We start from the raw sequence: 17694 nt of genomic DNA, 5'->3' as shown, positions 1-17694 counted from the left end.
AAGTGAGACTCTACTGTAGGATAAATTAAAAAAGCATAAAATTAACCAGAGGATTATGATTTTACAAATTAAGAACCAAAACATCATATTTTGCAACAAATTGATAGAAAAAAGCAGTTCAATCCACGGTAATGTTATGTAGCAACTGCTGTATTTACGACTTTAGTACCAAAACATTGCAATCTACTGAAAACGTTGACTACAAAAACATTGACTACTAAAAGGCAGACTGCATTGGATAATACAGAACGTTGGATAAGCGAAGGTTGGATAAGTGAGACTCTACTGTATATGGCACAATGAAATATAGCTTTTTTTCTCTCTGTTTCTCAGCCAATAAAAAGCCTGATGCTGTCCATGCTCTGATTGGCTGGGAATGGATACAATCGGCAAGAACAATTCCCAGAATCCTCTCTTGCGGTTTGTCTTATTTTAATAAATTTTATGGTTTAAACTTAAAACACTTCTAAAAAAGTAGTAGATTGGTGAATTGTTTTGAAACATGGCAGGCCTACAGTTGTAAATGGGGTCCAAAACTGGGGTAGGCTTCATGCAGATAGGTTACGATTTAGCCTTTAAAGTTTCCCATTGTAGCCAATGGGCCCTATCTTTTTCGAATGAAAACAGCAAAAAACCCTTCCCATTCGAGTAATTTCCCGGTAAACAGAATGAGGGGTCAGCCAACAATGGACCCCAAGACAGCATGCCTTTCGGCTGAATTGCACACCTCTACTGCAGATATAATAAAAGGAATATTCTCCATGAGATTTTTGAACCCAGGGAAATTGAATCTTGAGAAGGGAGATTTATTGCTTTCACACATCCACAATAGTTTACAACTGTAAAGATCTGAAAGGTATTAAGCCTCACCCAGGATTTTGGAAATTTAGGGCATGGGACACGATTTACATTTTTCTGAATCTCATTGCATTCTATGCTTTTTAACCTGAGGCTTTAATATCACTTGGTACTGCATATGAAGAAGTGGGTTTACATCCATGATAGCTCATGCTAAAATACAAAGCAATTAATCTTAACGGCACTACAGAATTTGGGAGCATCATATAGAAAGACAAAGCAGGATGTGCATTGTCACGAGCAAGCAAGCTTTATGCAAAAAACAAAACAAATGAGTAACCTGGATTGCTACAAAGTGACAGTCTCCAGCATAGGTGTAAGAGATGCCATCAAAGGTTGTAATGAAAGGTCCTTCTACTGAGCATCTCCCTGGACATAAGGATTCAGTGCAGGCCCATTTTCCATCCTGGCAAGTGCTTTTGAAAGAGAAATAGGAGGAAGGAAGATCAAAAATTACAAGGGGATTATAAATAGCTTACTCTGTATAAGAAGCACAATTTTAAAAGGCAGAAAAATCTAAACATGACAAGCTGCTATTTAGGCTGATGAGAAATTTCAGCTTTGATATCCATTGGACCAGTGATTCCCAAATTTTGGTTCTTCGGCTTTTCTGGACTTCTACTCCTATAAGCCCCAGCCCACGTTGGCCAAAAGTCAGTAATTCTGGGAGATGAAATCCAAAATATCTTGAAGACCAACACTTGGGAAACACTGTGCAGGATTAACATCTATACTACAACCAAGTACAGATTGGTTGATGGGACGCATTCCACCAGAGTGGAAATAATCTATCAGACAGATGGCAAGCTATTTAACCTCAGCAGACTGAAAGCCAAAACCAAGGTCACAACAACATCTGTTATAGAACTCCAATATGCTGATGATAACGTAGTCTGTGCGCATTCAGAAGAAGACCTACAAGCCACTCTAAACACCTTGGCAAAAGCATATAAGAAGCTTGGCCTCTCATCAGAGCCAGCCCTAGGTATTTTTCAAGTGTAGGCGAACAGAATTTTGGCGCCCCCCCCCCCCCAAACCAATCACTGAAAAATAAAAGCATTGGATAAGTGAAAATGTTGGATAATAAGGAGGGATTAAGGAAAAGCCGATTAAACATCAAATTACATTAAGATTTTACAAATTAAGCACCAAAACATCATGTTTTACAACAAATCAACAGAAAAAGCAGTCTCGACTGCGCCCCCGTATGTTTTGCACCCCAAGCGACCGCTTAATTCACCTCATTGTTGGACCAGCTCTGCCTCTCATTGAACATCGAGAAAACCAAAGTGCTCTTCCAGCAGTCATCAACCAATCCCTCTGCAATGCCAGGAATACAACTTAATGGTGTAACATTAAAAAATGTTGACCATTTCCGCTACCTTGGCAGCCACCTCTCCACAAAAGTCAACATCAACACTGAAATACAACACCATCTGAGCTCTGCAAGTGCAGCATTTCTCTGAATGAAACAGAGTGTTTGAGGATTGGGACATTGGGATACCAAGGGGCTTGTTTATAAAGCTATTGTCGTCCCAACCCTGCTATATGCCTGTAAAACATGGACCGTCTACAGATGTCACACTCAACTCCTGGAAAGATTCCACCAGCGTTGCCTCCAAAAAATCCTGCAAATCTCTTGAGAAGACAGGTGGACAAATGTCAGCATGCTGGAAGAAGCAAAGACCACCAGCATTGAAGCGATGTTCCTATACCATCAACTCCGCTGGACTGGCCACATTGTCTGAATGCCTGATCATCGTCTCCCAAAGCAGTTACTATACTCCCAACTCAAGAACGGGAAATGTAATGTTGGTGGACAGGAAAAGAGATTTAAAACCAACCTTAAAAACTGTGGCATAGACACTGAGAACTGGGAAACCCTCGCCCTTGAGCACTCTGACTGGAGGTCAGCTGTGACTAGCAGTGCTGAAGAATTCGAAGAGGCACAAATTGAGGGCTTAAGGGAGAAACAAGCCAACCCTGACTGGGACCACCTTCCATCTAGAAACCGATGTCATCTTTGGAAGAACATGCGGGTCAAGAATAGGTCTCCACACCACCTACACATCCACTGCCAAGACACTACACTTGAAAGACCATCATCCTCGGGCTATGAGGGATCGCTGAGTAACAACCAAGACCAGGCCAAGACCAGCAGCCAGGAAAATTTGTGTGCCATCTTTTGTCAGAAAACAAAGCAATAACCCTGCATCACAGATATTTTTTAAAACAAGATTATTTTAAATAACATCAGATCATTGCTGGAAATAGCAAGCTGAAATTCTATTTCCCTTTGGGCTTCTAGTTGAAAGCCTCCAGGCCTTCCTTGCTGATGAAAAAAAGTGATTGCTTACTGTAGGCAAAGGTAAGACTTTACACTCTTTAGCTACAGATCAGAAATGAGAAAAACAGAATCCCGGAACACGCTACAGAAAAGGTCAAGCACAAATGGAACTATTACTATCTGAGTCATTTTTAATATCATGAAAATATCTAAGGCTTTGCCAAATATATATTTTTTCAAGGCTGGCGTGTCTTAATGACAGAATTTGTTCCCCAAATGAATAGTCTTTATTGGTAATTACAAGAGCACTTGGGGTCATTCTAGAGGGAAATTAGTAGATTCTGCATTACCTGTGTCTTGTGTAAGCAAATTGTACGTGGCAAACAACTATAGTGGAAATTAATCCGTAAAAGGACTCTTGAAGGTAAAGACCTCCTAGAAACTTTCAAAAGACAATACTTCTGTATTTCTCTGATTCTAAGACATACCTTTTCCCCATATAAACATCTCCAAAAGCAGTCTTAAGAGTTGCATGTACTTTTACATGTCTGTGTGCGTGTGAATGAATAAAGCTTCTGTCGTTAGTACTGAAATTATGTGCATCTTACATTCAATCCAAGAAATATTTTAGGAATGCCAAATGTCAGTCAGGCATTTTGTTTGTGATATATTTATCTCACATGCAGAATATAACACTATGTAACAAAATTTGAAATAAAAATCTGTTCCTGGTTTGAAAATGTTATTTCCTGTTTATTTGTGCAGTACTTATTTTGATTTGTTTAATTATTTAATTGTTTAATTGTGCGGTACTTACCCATGGTGCAGCAGGTTAAAATGCTGAGGCTCTGAACTTACTGACCAAAAGGTTGGCAGTCCAAATCCGGGGAGCGGGGTGAGCTCCTGCTATTAGCCCCAGCTTCTGCCAACCTTTGGTGCTCATCTCCATTTCTAAGCCAAAGAGCCGGCATTGTCCGTAGACGCCTCCAGGGTCATGTGGCCAGCGTGACTGCATGGAACTCCGTTACCTTCCTACCAGAGCGGTACCTATTGATCTACTCACATTTGAAAGTTTTTGAACTGCTAGGTTGGCAGAAGCTAGGGCTAACAGCAGGAGCTCAGCCCACTCCCCAGATTCCCCTGCGCCACCGAGAGCTCCTGTTTGAGTGGCTAGGGTTTACTAAAGTTAACACATTTCTCCCATAGCTCACTGAGGCTGTGCAATATGTTACTGCCACTTTACTTTTTAGAATAAGACACCTCACACCTCCTTGCTAGTTTTTTTTAAAAAAAAAAACACAAAATATTTCAGTTAAAAAAACCCTGAAGCCTAATGTATACATCTGAAATGGAATAGGCACCATTCTTTAAATATTAATAAAGAATGGTTCACTCTAGTTTATAAGTACAGTATTAGTAATTAAGAATGAAACCCAGGCTTCTTCCACACAGCTGTATAAAATCCACATTGAACTGGATTATATGGCGATGTGGACTCAGATAATCCAGTTCAAAGCAGATATTGTGAATTATCAGCCTTGATATTCTGGGTTAAATGGCTGTGTGGAAGGGTCCTATGTGAGCCTCTCTTCTTGTTGGACTATCAACACAACAGAAAAGTTGCTTTATGTCTAGTACTTTCAAGCCAATTGCCCCTACAGCAAGCTTACTGTATTTTTATACCCTTTAGATAAATAATTTCATACTCAAAAACTGTGGTATAATTTTTTGTCTATATTTTACTTCATTGGGCGTTCTTTCTATAGCGTCACATAAGGAACTCATTACTATCACAGATGGAACTTCATTTCTGCAGATCCCTTATGCAGAAATGAAGTTCTGTCTGTGGTTTGTAACTTAGAAATTAAAAGTAGTGTTTGTTTCCTTTGTTCTTGGATAGAATAATAACTAAACACAGCTGTCTATTCTAAACAATATCTGAAAAATATGCACCACAGTAAAGGTTCAAAACATAGAACACAATATGTATATTAAAGCATCATATACATAATAATGTTAACAATAAAACAAATAATAATACAACTGATGATCCAATTCTGTCAGCTGTAGTGACACACCGTCGTAACTTACAGAGTATAAAGATTTTTAGACTGCAATCATCCAGATTTAATTGCTACACAGAGCAGTTTTCAGTGTAAAACATATATCAGACATGTATCAGCAAGACTCCAACTAAAGTTTGTTAGCGACACAGTATGTGTACATTCAATCTCTTCAAAATGGCATATAATATGCTGTAAAACTAAATATATCAGTGTACAATTCAATTGGCTCAAACCTGGCTTGGAGTCAAAACAAATCAAAGTCTCTGTAGTCTTGGAGTAGTTCTATAGGACTCCTCAGGATGTAACATTATTATGTATATGATGCTCTAATATACATATTGTGTTCTATGTTTTGAACCTTTACTGTGGTGCATATTTTTCAGATATTGTTCTTGGATAGAACCCAGACATCTTAAGGATTTATAGATCATGTATCCCCTGATGGCTAGGTTTTATTTTCATTTTGTGAAATAAATAAACTATTAAAAAGGGAATTATAATAACTTTATTGTTATATCCCGCCCCATCTTCCTGAAGGGACTCGGGGCGGCTCGCATGGGGACCAAGCCCAGTAATACACAATAGAATACAATTATGATCACATAGGTCGGGCAAACCTCTTCTGAACATATCTTGCCAAGAAAACCCTGTGATAGGTTCATCTTAGGATCAGCATAGGTCAGAAATGACTTGAGGGGACATGGAAATGACAGCATCAGTACTGTCAGACTTACACCATTCTACTTCTTCCTTTTTTTAGACATTATGGAGAACAGGCTTCAATTTCTGACTAGGCAAGGACCAAAATCTCCTCCAAAATCCACCTTATAGGCAATTCCATACTGCTGGAGAACAGAGGAATCAGAAGGGATATGTCCAACTGTTTTCCTGTAGCTGGATGTGCTTCAAAGACATCATCCGCAGGGACAATGTCATGCTCCCACAGAGGCTTTTACTATTTTCTTTATTAAGCCTCAGTTGTCCCTTTAGTTATAATGGGTTTAGTTCCTTTTGTATAGTTTTCTGTGGAAGGGAATCTTAATTAAATCCCGTCCATTTAAAAACACCCTCTCCCCGAGGCAGAGATTGCAGTCCTCCTTAGAAACTTTTTTGCAGTTAGTCAGTCTAAGGGTGCTAAGGAGCTTAGGGGCTGCAATATCTTTTGTGTCAAAGTTAAGGAAACTAAGTCAAAGTTTAAGAAGCCAAAGGCTGAAGAAACCAAGTTTAAGACATGCAGAAACAAGCTTTCAGTATTGAGGAACCAAGTCTGAAGTTTAAAGAAGAAAAGAGACTTAACATGATGTGTTAACAGAAGTCAAAGCCAGACAAAGGACACAGAAAAGAGGCTAGAAAGAGGATCTCTTCTGAATAAATCAAGAGAAACCCAGTTCCATCAGTTCTTTCAAGTAGTTTTATGTTAGTCAGACCCTGGGAGGAATTAGGGTACTGATCTTTAATACAATTAAATACCTTTTCTGTTTACTGGTACACCTTTTGTTGAACTCTGTTCTTGCTGGGAATTGGGCATCTGAGAGAGAAGTACCGCAGAGGTCTCCAAGTATTGCTGAGCATTCAGCAATAGAAAAATGGCTGGATCTATCCCCACTGAAGCCAAGTTCTCCAACAACACAGAAAAGCTATGTTGGGATTGGGCTGTACTGTTGACAAGGTAAGGTTTGGAGGAGAAACATTGGTGACACAGCTATGTTGATGTAGCTAATGCAACAGACACCAGTCTCACAGTGTAGAATCTTGGCCAATAAGTAACATTTATTTTACAACTAATTTGCCATACAAGTTTAATGACAGTGTGGCCTTAAGCTGCCTCTAGTTTGAAAGACTGCCAAATTGAATCAGTTGCTCTGATGGATGACATGATAAATAAGATACTTTTTATTTGCTGGGCAGGTACTAGGCATTACGAGATATGTTTTATTGGGGTTCCACTCCAAAAATGTGGTTTTATGAGCTAATGTCCCTGGAAGGTAGTTGGCAACCCTGTGGCCATTCAAAGCCAAAAATCAAATTAGCTCAAGCTAAGGGAAAGAAGGTAGTCTGAGGAAAAAGAGGAAAAAGGGTGTTTTGATTTCAGATATACCACAGTGCTTTCAAGGAGCCCCCGGTGGCGCAGTGGGTTAAACCACTGAGTTGCTGAACTTGCTGACAGAAAGGTCGGCAGTTCGAATCCGGGGAGAAGGGTGAGCTCCCGCTGTTAGCACCAGCTTCTGCCTATCTAACAGTTCGAAAACATGCAATTGTGAGTTGATCAATAGGAACCGCTCCGGCAACAAGGTAACGGTGCTCCATGTAGTCATGCCGGCCACATGACCTTGGAAGTGTCTATGGACAATGCCAGCTCTTCGGCTTAGAAATGGAGATGAGCACCAACCCTCAGAGTCGGACACGACTAGACTTAACGTCAGGGGAAAACCTTAACCTACAGTGTTTTGAATCTTACAGAGATGCATATTTTGAATAGTGTGGGGGTATATAGGCTATAACAGGCCAATTTGAACTCCATGTTTTAAGAGGTTTCAATACCACTCTGAAATATTCTGTATTTTGTGGCATTGCCAATTTATTCAGTAAATTGCATCCCTTACATTGTGGGGTGATTTTGCAGCTCTTGGATTCACTGTGGGGGGACCACCAATTTGCTAGTGTAATATGGTAGCAAATGACACTGCTAAATTTCAGTGATAAAATAGCACTGGGGGTGGGTGGGTGGAAATAAGAAAGGCAGAAATTTGTTTTGATGGAGGTGTTTGCTACTGAATATCAACAGCATGTTGTAGAAACTATATTAAATCAAGGTTTTTTTTTTTTGCTTGTTTCAATGTCCCTTTCTAACTTGCTGCTGAAATTTGGGGCCTTAGATAGGTCAAGGTAAAGGTTACCCCTGGCATTAAGTCCAGTCGTGTTCGACTTGGGTGGTTGGTGCTCATCTCCATTTCTAAGCCGAAGAGCCGGCATTGTCAGTAGACACCTCCTAGGTCATGTGGCCGGCATAACTTCGTAGAGTACTTTTAGGTTCCCGCTGAAGCAGTACCTATTGATCTACTCAGGTTTGCATGTTTTTGAACTGCTAGGTTGGCAGAAGCTGGGGCTAATCGCAGGAGCTCACTCCTCTCCCTGGATTGGAACCGCCAACCTTTCGTTCAGCAAGTTCAGCAGCTCAGTGATTTAACCCACTGCGCCACCGGTTGTCAGAAGCTGGGGCTAATTGCAGGAGCTCACTTCACTCCCTGGATTGGAACCGCCAACCTTTCGGTTAGCAAGTTCAGCAGCTCAGTGATTTAACCCACTGTGCCACCGGGGGCTCATGGGGCTTAGATGGCCTCATGCTATGTATCACAACAAACAATATGCAGCCCCAGATTAGATGTTTCCCACCTCCACTTTACATGATGTGCATTGAAGTTTTAAATGTATGGAATACAATTAATGCTTACCATTCTGAATTACAAGGACCTTTCCGCTTTTCACCTGGTCTGTATACTTTCCCATCAAATTTGCAAGGGCATTTTCTTTTCTTAATACATTTGCCATTTTCTTCAATGTCATCGACCACATAACCTAAAAATACAGCCATATTATAGTATCTGAAGTGGTTCTTTGAAATGGATACTATGGCAGTTACTCCAGCTCTACTAAACAAAGGCCAGTACCAGCATCTAGCATAGGGCTGGCCCATTTGTTCTTTCTGAGAATCTCCACTGAAAGGCTATGCGGCAGCAGCCTACCTAATGCTTGCTCCTGCCTAGTACACCTTTGCCCTTCTATCCAATGAGCCCACAGGAATGTGTGGTCACTTGGGATGCAAAAGGAATGGGGATCATCTGGTTTATGAATCCTGGGTGGCATGAATAGTTCAACTCTTGGCTATGTAGTGGGACTAGATCATCCAGATTCAGGGTGCTATGGGGTGCTCGCCCACATATTGGAAAAAGAAGGCAAAGGGCTCCATGCCTGGGCTTCTTTCAAACCTGGCACTATGCCTGTGTTGAACAGTAATGGTTCAAATAATACACCTGTCATGGCCAGTTCCAACAGTGAGGATGAGGAGTGACTGGAAGGACCAGTGAGGGAGATACAGGCCAGCAGCTCCCAGAAGTCCCCACAGCTTAGTTCAGTCACTGCTGAGGACGAGCCTTCAGCAGTGGTGGACACTTCTCAACAGTTTGGGCAAACTGGAGCAAATACAGGAGAACCAGCTAGTGAGGAGTTAAACATACAGTAGAGTCTCAATTATCTGACATAAACGGGCGGGCAGAATGTCAGATAAGTGAAAATGTTGGATAATAGGAAGGGATCACTCACTCACTGGCCTCCTCTTTCTGCCTCCTCCAGGCCCCCGTTCTCTACCTCGCTCGTCCCAGCGGCAAAGGTGCAGTGGCAGCAACTGCTTTTGCCATCCTCCCTTGCTCCCCCGCTTACTCACTGGCCAGGTCCTGGTTCTGCCTTTGTCTCCTGCCCTCCCTCTCTCACTCACCTGCCTACCCTCACTTTCTGACTCACTCACCAGGTTGGGTCCCAGCAGCGGCAGCAGAACCAGGACCCGGCCCGGTAAGTGAGTGAAAGAGTGAGGGAGCGCAGGTGAGGGAGGGAGGAGAAAGGTGCAGCAGTGACAGAAGCAGGAGCCTGGCTATCTCTTCTAGGCTCCTGCTTCTGCTGCTATTGCCGCCTTTGTTGCTTGTCCTCCTTCTCTCACTCACGGTGGCAGAACCAGGACTCAGGCCAGTGAGTAAGCGAGGGAGGGAGAGCGGGTGAGTGAGAGAGGGAAGGCGGCAAAGGTGGCTGCTGCCGCCGCCTTTGCTGCTGGGACAAGCGAGGTAGGGAGCAGGGTCCGGAGGAGGCAGGAAGGGGAGGCCAGGCCATTGCCGCGACTGCCACCCATCCTCCCTTGCTCACACAGAACCAGGACCCAGCCAGAAGGGTGGGCGAGCAAGCGAGAGAGGGTGGCCCTGGGGGTGTCGGATTATACAGAGTGTCGGATAAGTGGAAGTTGGATAACCAAGGCGCTACTGTATCTCCAGCTTTAGAATGCAAAAGGGATCTTGCAGTTCTACAAGATTAGCGGAGAAATGTGCTCACAACAAGCAACAGCTGAGATCTTAGAACAGTGATTCCCAAAGTGGGCGCTACCGCCCCCTGGTGGGTGCTTCAGCGATCCAGGGGGGCGGGGATGGCCATAGGTGCATTTGCCATATGCATTAATACATATATCTTTCTGTTTAATTGCTATTAAATTCTTTTAAAAAATTAATTTCCCTGGGGCACTGAGTAATATTTTTTCTGGAAAGGGGGCGGTGGGCCAAATAAGTTTGAAAACCACTGTCTTTGAATAATATTGCTCAGTTTGAAGGCTTGTTGTGGCAGTCTCTGACTGAAGCCAGACTTGACTACTCTTGGACTTTTGGCTTTTCAGACCTCGGGTGTTATTTATTCCAGACTTGATCCTATAATTCTCCAGTTTGACTCCAGTAATTGAATTTAGGACCTCATCACACAATGGAAATTCAGCATCCCAGGACACTTCTGTCCCAGTTAATCCATGGAGCCCCACGCCGCCCATCACTTCTGGCAGGGCTCTGGGGGTCAACGTCCTAGGATGCTGTGCCGCCAACACAGGAGCTTCCCCGTGTTCCCTCTGGAACAACAGGGCTAGCACAGGGGAAATATGATGAGGTCTTAGACTACAGCTTGGAATATCCTTGTCTGTTATTATGCCTTGACTTCTGAACACTGATCTTGACTTTGCTTGACTTCTGGCATTTGCCTTCTGGACTGTGCCTTTAATAATGCAGCAAAATCATAACAACATTCCGATATCTAATACATAGGCTCAACTTTCCAAGCAAAGAACTATCACGTGCTTTTGTTCATTTAGTATGACTTACAGTGATTGACACCAACTGGAAATATTTCACATTAAGGTTTTTATGTGTTCCATGTATATGACACTAGCAGAGACTGAGGACCCTTCAAGATTATCTACTTTGAACTGGATTATATGGCAGTGTAGAAGGGGCCTGCAGTGCAAAGGAGATCTTCTAGCATCAAGTTACAGTCTTTATGCATATATCCATGTATATGCAATGTGAATACAATGTTAAATATGAGATTTCTTCAGCAGAAGCTCACAGCTCAAACCACAGAAATGATGAATGCAATACAAATCATGGCAGCGAGCAAGTAATTATACATAGAATTCTAGTTAAGCTACATGACTATTGAGAAAATGACATCTTCACTATTCAAAATTAAGGTTTACTAATTGGTATAGCTCAGTCCCTGCAGACAAAATATTTCAAGTCTGCAGATGCTCACAAATTAGTCCATAGCCTCATATAGACAGTGAGTGAGTTCTCCATAGAATTTCTTTCATTAAGAGAAGAAGTGGCTACAGCAGATCCCAGCTGCTTAGTACAAATAAAGTTAAAATGAGACCTATTCCTCTTCATGTTGATCCACTTGGAGTGCAATACTCACTGCCAGGAAACAGCTGCCTCGGGGCTGACATCAAAATAAAATTATTTCTGTACAGCAGAGAGAATAGCAACTTGACTACTGAAATTCTTACAGTGCTGCTAATCAATGAAACTCTCAGAATGCTATCTGTTACCTTCTGGGCATACACAGCCACTCACACATCCGGCATCTTGGTAAAGAGACATATAAGAACATGTAGCCGGGTTGGAAGGGCCGCAGTCTCTGTAAATTTTGGATTCTGGACATGCAGGTGTAACTGGAATATAAATGTGTAAGCGTGTAATTAATACAAGAATTTTTTTAAAAGCTTCAAAAACATTCTGCATTACCACCATTCAGTTGTAGTTTAAAGATGCTCTATGCCAGTGGTTCTCAACCTGAAATATCAGCCTTTTTATCAGCTGTTAGGATTTCTGGGCATTGAAGGCCAAAAACATCTGGGGACCCCAGATTGAGAACCACTGGTCTATGCATTAAGTGCCAGGATCCTCTATAAGACAGATGAACGAGGATTTCACATTATGTAAACAAGCCCTGGTTCATACGTTCTTCCTTATTTTAATGCAATGGTGGGGAGAAAGGGAAAGGTTCTACTCTTGTTTAAGCTATCCATAGTTGAGATCCTGGATCAGAAGATATTTTGAAGATAACAATGATAAGCATGTGAGAAATGGGGAATATTAGTTGGGGAACCTGTAGCTCAGGTCCATGAAATACTGCTTGCCAACATGATCCCTAAAACAAGTCTTTTGGGTGACCTCATCAGGCGAGTCATTTTCAGTGGCATAGGACGCTTTCGCCCCAGTTGAGCAATGGAGTCCCACACCACCCATCAGATGATGCAGGCTCACTTCTGGTGAGACTCTGTGGCTCAACTGGGGCACAAGAATAAGAAGAACTATTCCCCATCTTTAACCCTTACTCAAAATCCACCTTTATTTGCTACCCACCCCAAGATGATCAACTGGGCAAGGCATACCGCAAATCACATCAGGATCTCTTCTCCAGGCTTCAAATGGACCAGAACCTTCAGATGAACATTTTCTGGCTAATTCAAGAAATGTACTGCACACATCCATTCCACTTCCAGTTTTGCAGTATTCTTCAGTGCACAATTTTTCATACTCATGGTACAGGTTGCCAACAGTTTTACATGATTTGAAGTACTTTGAAATGATATCATGGCAATACTAAAAAATGAGACAACATGTAACTTGATATTATTGGATACAAAAAGCTTTCCAGGTGATCAAGGGATTGAAATAAAGAGAATACAGTGTTCCCTCACTTATCGATGGGGTTAGGTTCCAGAACCACCCACAATAAGTGAAAATCGACGAAGTAGGGATTTATTTTAATATTTATACATTATTTTAGTAGTTATACACTATTTTAAGTCTTTATCAACCAATCGTGTGTTGATAAATCGCCTCCTTCTCCTCCCGTTGCCGCTTGGGCTCCTTTTCTCTCCCTTCGGCTACTCCTTCCTCCCTTCCTTAGACTGTAAATTGTAATTTTTTATGATTTATTGAAAAACCGCGAAACAGCTAATCCGTGAAAAGTGAACCGCAAAGTAGTGAGGGAACACTGTACGTTATGCATGATCTGAATTGGAACCAATGGGCATTGTAGCCCAAGACCGGGCTGTGGTGCAGCTGTTTAGTAGCCAGCTGCAATAAATTACTACTGACCGAGAGGTCATGAGTTCGAAGCCAGCCCAGGTCGGAGTGAGCTCCCGACCATTTAATAGTCTAGCTCGCTGTTGACCTATGCGGCCCGAAAGAGAGTTGCATCTGTTGAGTAGGAAATTTAGGTACCGCTTTATGCGGGAGGTTAATTTAACTAATTTACAACACCATAAAACCTTCCAGCAGTGTGTGGAAGAATGAGGAAGTATGCCATCAAGGACTCGGTGTCACAAGTGGACAGTGAAGCAGCAGCTCCCACTGTGGCCAGAATCGAGCATACCCTCATGAAGCCGGAAGCTGGAAATGTTAAATAGCCTCTGTGTCTCTGTCTGTGTGTGTTGTATGTCTAACGGCATTGATTGTTTGCCATGTATATGTGCATTGTGATCCTTCCTGAGTCCCCTTTGAGTTGAGAAGAGCGGAATATAAATACTGTAAATAAATAAATAAATTTACATGGAAGAGAAAGAAGGCACCAACTTGCCTTTCACTTCAGGCAACAATTGGTACATAGGTGCTTTCCAGTCCAAAGTGTGTCTGGATCCACACTGCCCTATATCTGAGGATCTGATCCCAGATTATCTTCTTATCCCAGATTATCTGGCAGGGTAGACTCATATAATCCAGTTCAAAGCAGATAATCTGGGATCAGATCCTGGGATATAGGGCAGTATAGATCCAGTCTAAATACCACCAACAATGGGGGCCATTGGTTTGGGAAGCACCTGGGACCACACAATTCTCCATCATCAATATACACTGTAGGATGAACCAGCATTGAGAAGCATCTCTGAGAGAATGAGGAAATGCATGAATCATGCATTAGACTATGGAAGACAAGGATATGTCTGAAGTTTCAATCAGAAGATTGATATATGTGACAACTAGGAGAAAGTAAATCTGGCACAAACTGCTAGGAAGACACAATTTATTCTTACCATTTCCCCCTCATCACAGTGTACACCCTGTTCTATCACAGGCTCAGGACATGTTGCATCTGGAATTTTGCTATCTCTAATCAGCTTCACGACATCTGTGTCTTTGAAGGAAAAAATAAACAGAATGTGCATATGCTGCATAATTTGAAATATGAGCATCGACTAAGCTGTTGTATGACATTGAGGTAGAAAGAAAGTACTGTCCTACTACTTCACTTCTAAAAGTTATTTTTGAGTTTTACACATAGACATAGATAGATAGGTACAATATATATTCATGTAAACTTTGATTCGGGGGCAGGTTTAGGGACTAAAATTATGGATTGATTTGATTTGTGGAGAAATTAAGGACCATTATTAAGGGGTCCACTGCCCCTGGTCATGTGGTTTTCATTTTCCCAACCAGGCATTCAAAGGCTCCTTCTACACTGCCATATAATCCAGATTATCAAAGCAGATAGTCCACATTATCGTCTTTGAACTGGATTATGAGTCTACACTGCCATATAATCCAGGTCAAAGATAATCTGGATTTTATATAGCAGTATAGATGGGGCCCAATGCTCCTTCTACACCATCTTTATATCCCAGGATCTGATTCCAGGTTATTTGCTTTAAACTGGATTATGTGAGTCTTTACTGCCATATCATCTGGGATAATCAGATAATCTGGAGTCAAGTTCTGGGATACACTGCCATAAAAATCCAGATTATCTGCTTTTAACTGAATTATATGGGAGCGAAGAAAAATGCTACAGATGCTGTCCAACCTGCAACAGGAGTTTCCCAATTTCTGGGCTATAACTTTGCATTTACAACTTAATGAATTATTATTATTATTATTATTATTATTATTATTATTATTATTAATTATTATACTTGTTTATACTCTTTTTTATCTTTCCTAAAGGGGACTTAAAGTGGCTTAACATTAGCATACAATCATACAATCATTAGCATACAATCTAAAATATACCAATGTGCAAACATTAAAACAGGATTTAATATAAACAGTGCTAAAAAAAATCCCAGTTAAAAACCATTAAAACCAAGTCAAAAATCACAATTGCGAAAGGGGGCCATTTCTGACATTACGATATAATTGGAGCAATGTTTTCACATCCGCATTTGCAAGCAAGTACAAAATAGGATTTTGTGCTTTTTAAATATTGCATCATCTTATTGTTATCTGCAGAAGGACATTTTGTAAGATGTGCTTACCTCTGCCAGCATGAAGGCTTCCACAAAGGCCACAGGTCTCATATTTTTTATGCAGCGTGATCTTTAAAAACACACATCATAATGAAAAATTTAACTTCAAGTTAAATGTGCTCTTAGTGCGTAACATTTAAGTCACATGAATTTTTTATCACCTCAGTTCTGCGGAAAGTGAACAAACTTTCAGGACAATCTCAAGGTTCGAGAAGCTCTGAGCAAATTCTTTGTGAGGCTGGCTTACATCCCTCCTTGGTGACAGAGCTTGGAAAAGTTATTTTTTAAGTTGTATGTTTCGGGTTGCTAGTTAAAGCTGCAGTGGCCATGGTGGCTGGGAAATTCTAGAAGTTGTGGTCTGAAATGTAACTTTTCCAAGCTCTGGATGGAGAAGAACCTCTGCTTCTTGCATTCTGGAATCTACGGCACATGGATGGCATAGGGATTTTTGTTAGATAGAAATGACAAAGCATGTAGAATAAAATACTGTTTGATGAATGTGACAGCTCGAGTGGCGCCATCTATATGTCGAGCTGTAAGTTGCAAGATTTGAATTGTTGTATCATGCCTGATTTTGCCTTTACCCTGTAAATGTAGTTGGATTGATTGGTTATTTATAGCTGTCAATCAATGTTGTTTGCACCAGTTATATTGCTCCCTCAGCTTAATTGTTTGACTCTTTTTTTTTTTTGTAGTTTGGTTTTTTTTTTGTTTTTTTTTGTGAAATATAAATTTATTTATATATATATATATCTATACGTACATACAAATAGACATACAATCTTGATATTCCACATTTACATTACCTGTAGTTCTCCCCGATCCCGCCACCTCCCCGTTCTCGCCCATAAACTTATTCTTACATAATGTAAGGGTACAGAGATACTATATATATTTATATCCCCTCTCTCCCTCCCCCCTCCCCCCTGAGAACAGTTCACTACTCTTTACCGTACTAATTATAGTTGTTCAATCATAAGGATAATCTTATTTAATTCCTTGTATTTGTCTTTCCCCTTTATCCTAGAGATAAGGCCCTTCCATTTTGCCTCCCAGGTCATCTTGGTTTGGCCAAACTTATAATAGCTTTTCCTTTCGCTAATATAATCTTGAAGTAGATAATCGGCTAAGTATTTATACCACGTTTTTATATCCCATTTTTTTTGGTCCTTCCATCCTAGGGCAACTGAGGCTTTGATTGCATCTAACATATGTTTTATTATTTCCTCCCATTCTTTAAGTTCCCCATTGCCTTCTAATTTTTGAACAAAAAATTGTGTTTTATTCCATTCTATTGTCGTCCCCAATAGCTCTTTCATTTCCTTATTAATTATATTATAGAATCTTTGAATTTTTTCGCATTCCCACCACATATGGGTATAGGTTCCAATTTTCCCACAATTATGCCAGCATTGTTTTGGGTGGGTTTCGGTTATATAAGCCAATTGTATAGGAGTTCTGTACCATTTTGTAAGTATCTTCAGTTGCATTTCCTTAATCTTTAAATATTTTATTTTATTAATTGATTTTATCCATTTTTCTATTTCTCTCTCATTGCAATTCAAATCCTCCTTCCAGATTTCTATCAGGGTGTATTTTGTGTTATATTGTTTTTCCATAATTATTTTATATATGTATCCCATGATTCCTTTCTCCTTCTCTACTTTCCATTTTATTATTTTATCCAAGTCTGATTCTGGAGTCTCCTTATTCTTCCAATCTGTTATCTTTTTAGACAACCCTCCCCATTGTAGCCAATTGCCCTGTCCACATTTGTCTTTTATCTCCTCCCATTGTATAACTGTTCCGTCGGATTTAAGTAAGTCCTCAATCTTTGTTATTCCATGTTGTTCTAAGTTCTTTATCATATTGCGGTATAGCTGGGGTTTTCTATTTTCTAGGGCTCCTATTGGAAGTTTGTCTATTTTATTTATTGGAAGTTTGTTTTGCCATTTTCTCCAACATTCCATTGTTGAGGTCAATGGGCCTCCTTTTATATTTTTTAGGTCTTTATTGCCGATTTTCCCGATCAAACATGATCCGTATTCCCATCCATTCATTAGTTTCTCTAATCTGACCCATCTTTTGGGCTCACCAATGTCCAATTCAAGTAACCTGGCCAATTGGCAGGCTTCAAAGTAGTTTTGTAGGCA

General features: G+C 40.8%; 1 protein-coding gene across 1 annotated transcript in view; it reads right to left on the bottom strand.

Annotated features, from left to right (window-relative positions):
• Positions 1-17694, bottom strand: part of muc19 (mucin 19, oligomeric) — a 113987-nt gene that overhangs the window by 77596 nt on the left and 18697 nt on the right. Inside the window, exons 7-12 of the mRNA XM_062981696.1 lie at positions 15551-15611; positions 14330-14430; positions 12683-12893; positions 11837-11959; positions 8664-8787; positions 1139-1274 (exon numbers count right to left, since the gene is read on the bottom strand). Coding sequence (XP_062837766.1) covers positions 1139-1274; positions 8664-8787; positions 11837-11959; positions 12683-12893; positions 14330-14430; positions 15551-15611 — 756 coding nt within the window. The remainder of the gene's footprint in view (positions 1-1138; positions 1275-8663; positions 8788-11836; positions 11960-12682; positions 12894-14329; positions 14431-15550; positions 15612-17694) is intronic.

Source organism: Anolis carolinensis, chromosome 5 (genome assembly GCF_035594765.1).
Source record: "Anolis carolinensis isolate JA03-04 chromosome 5, rAnoCar3.1.pri, whole genome shotgun sequence".
Lineage (NCBI taxonomy): Eukaryota > Metazoa > Chordata > Lepidosauria > Squamata > Dactyloidae > Anolis > Anolis carolinensis.
The sequence above is the reverse complement of the archived record's forward strand: the minus strand, read 5'-3'. Positions and strand labels throughout refer to the sequence as shown.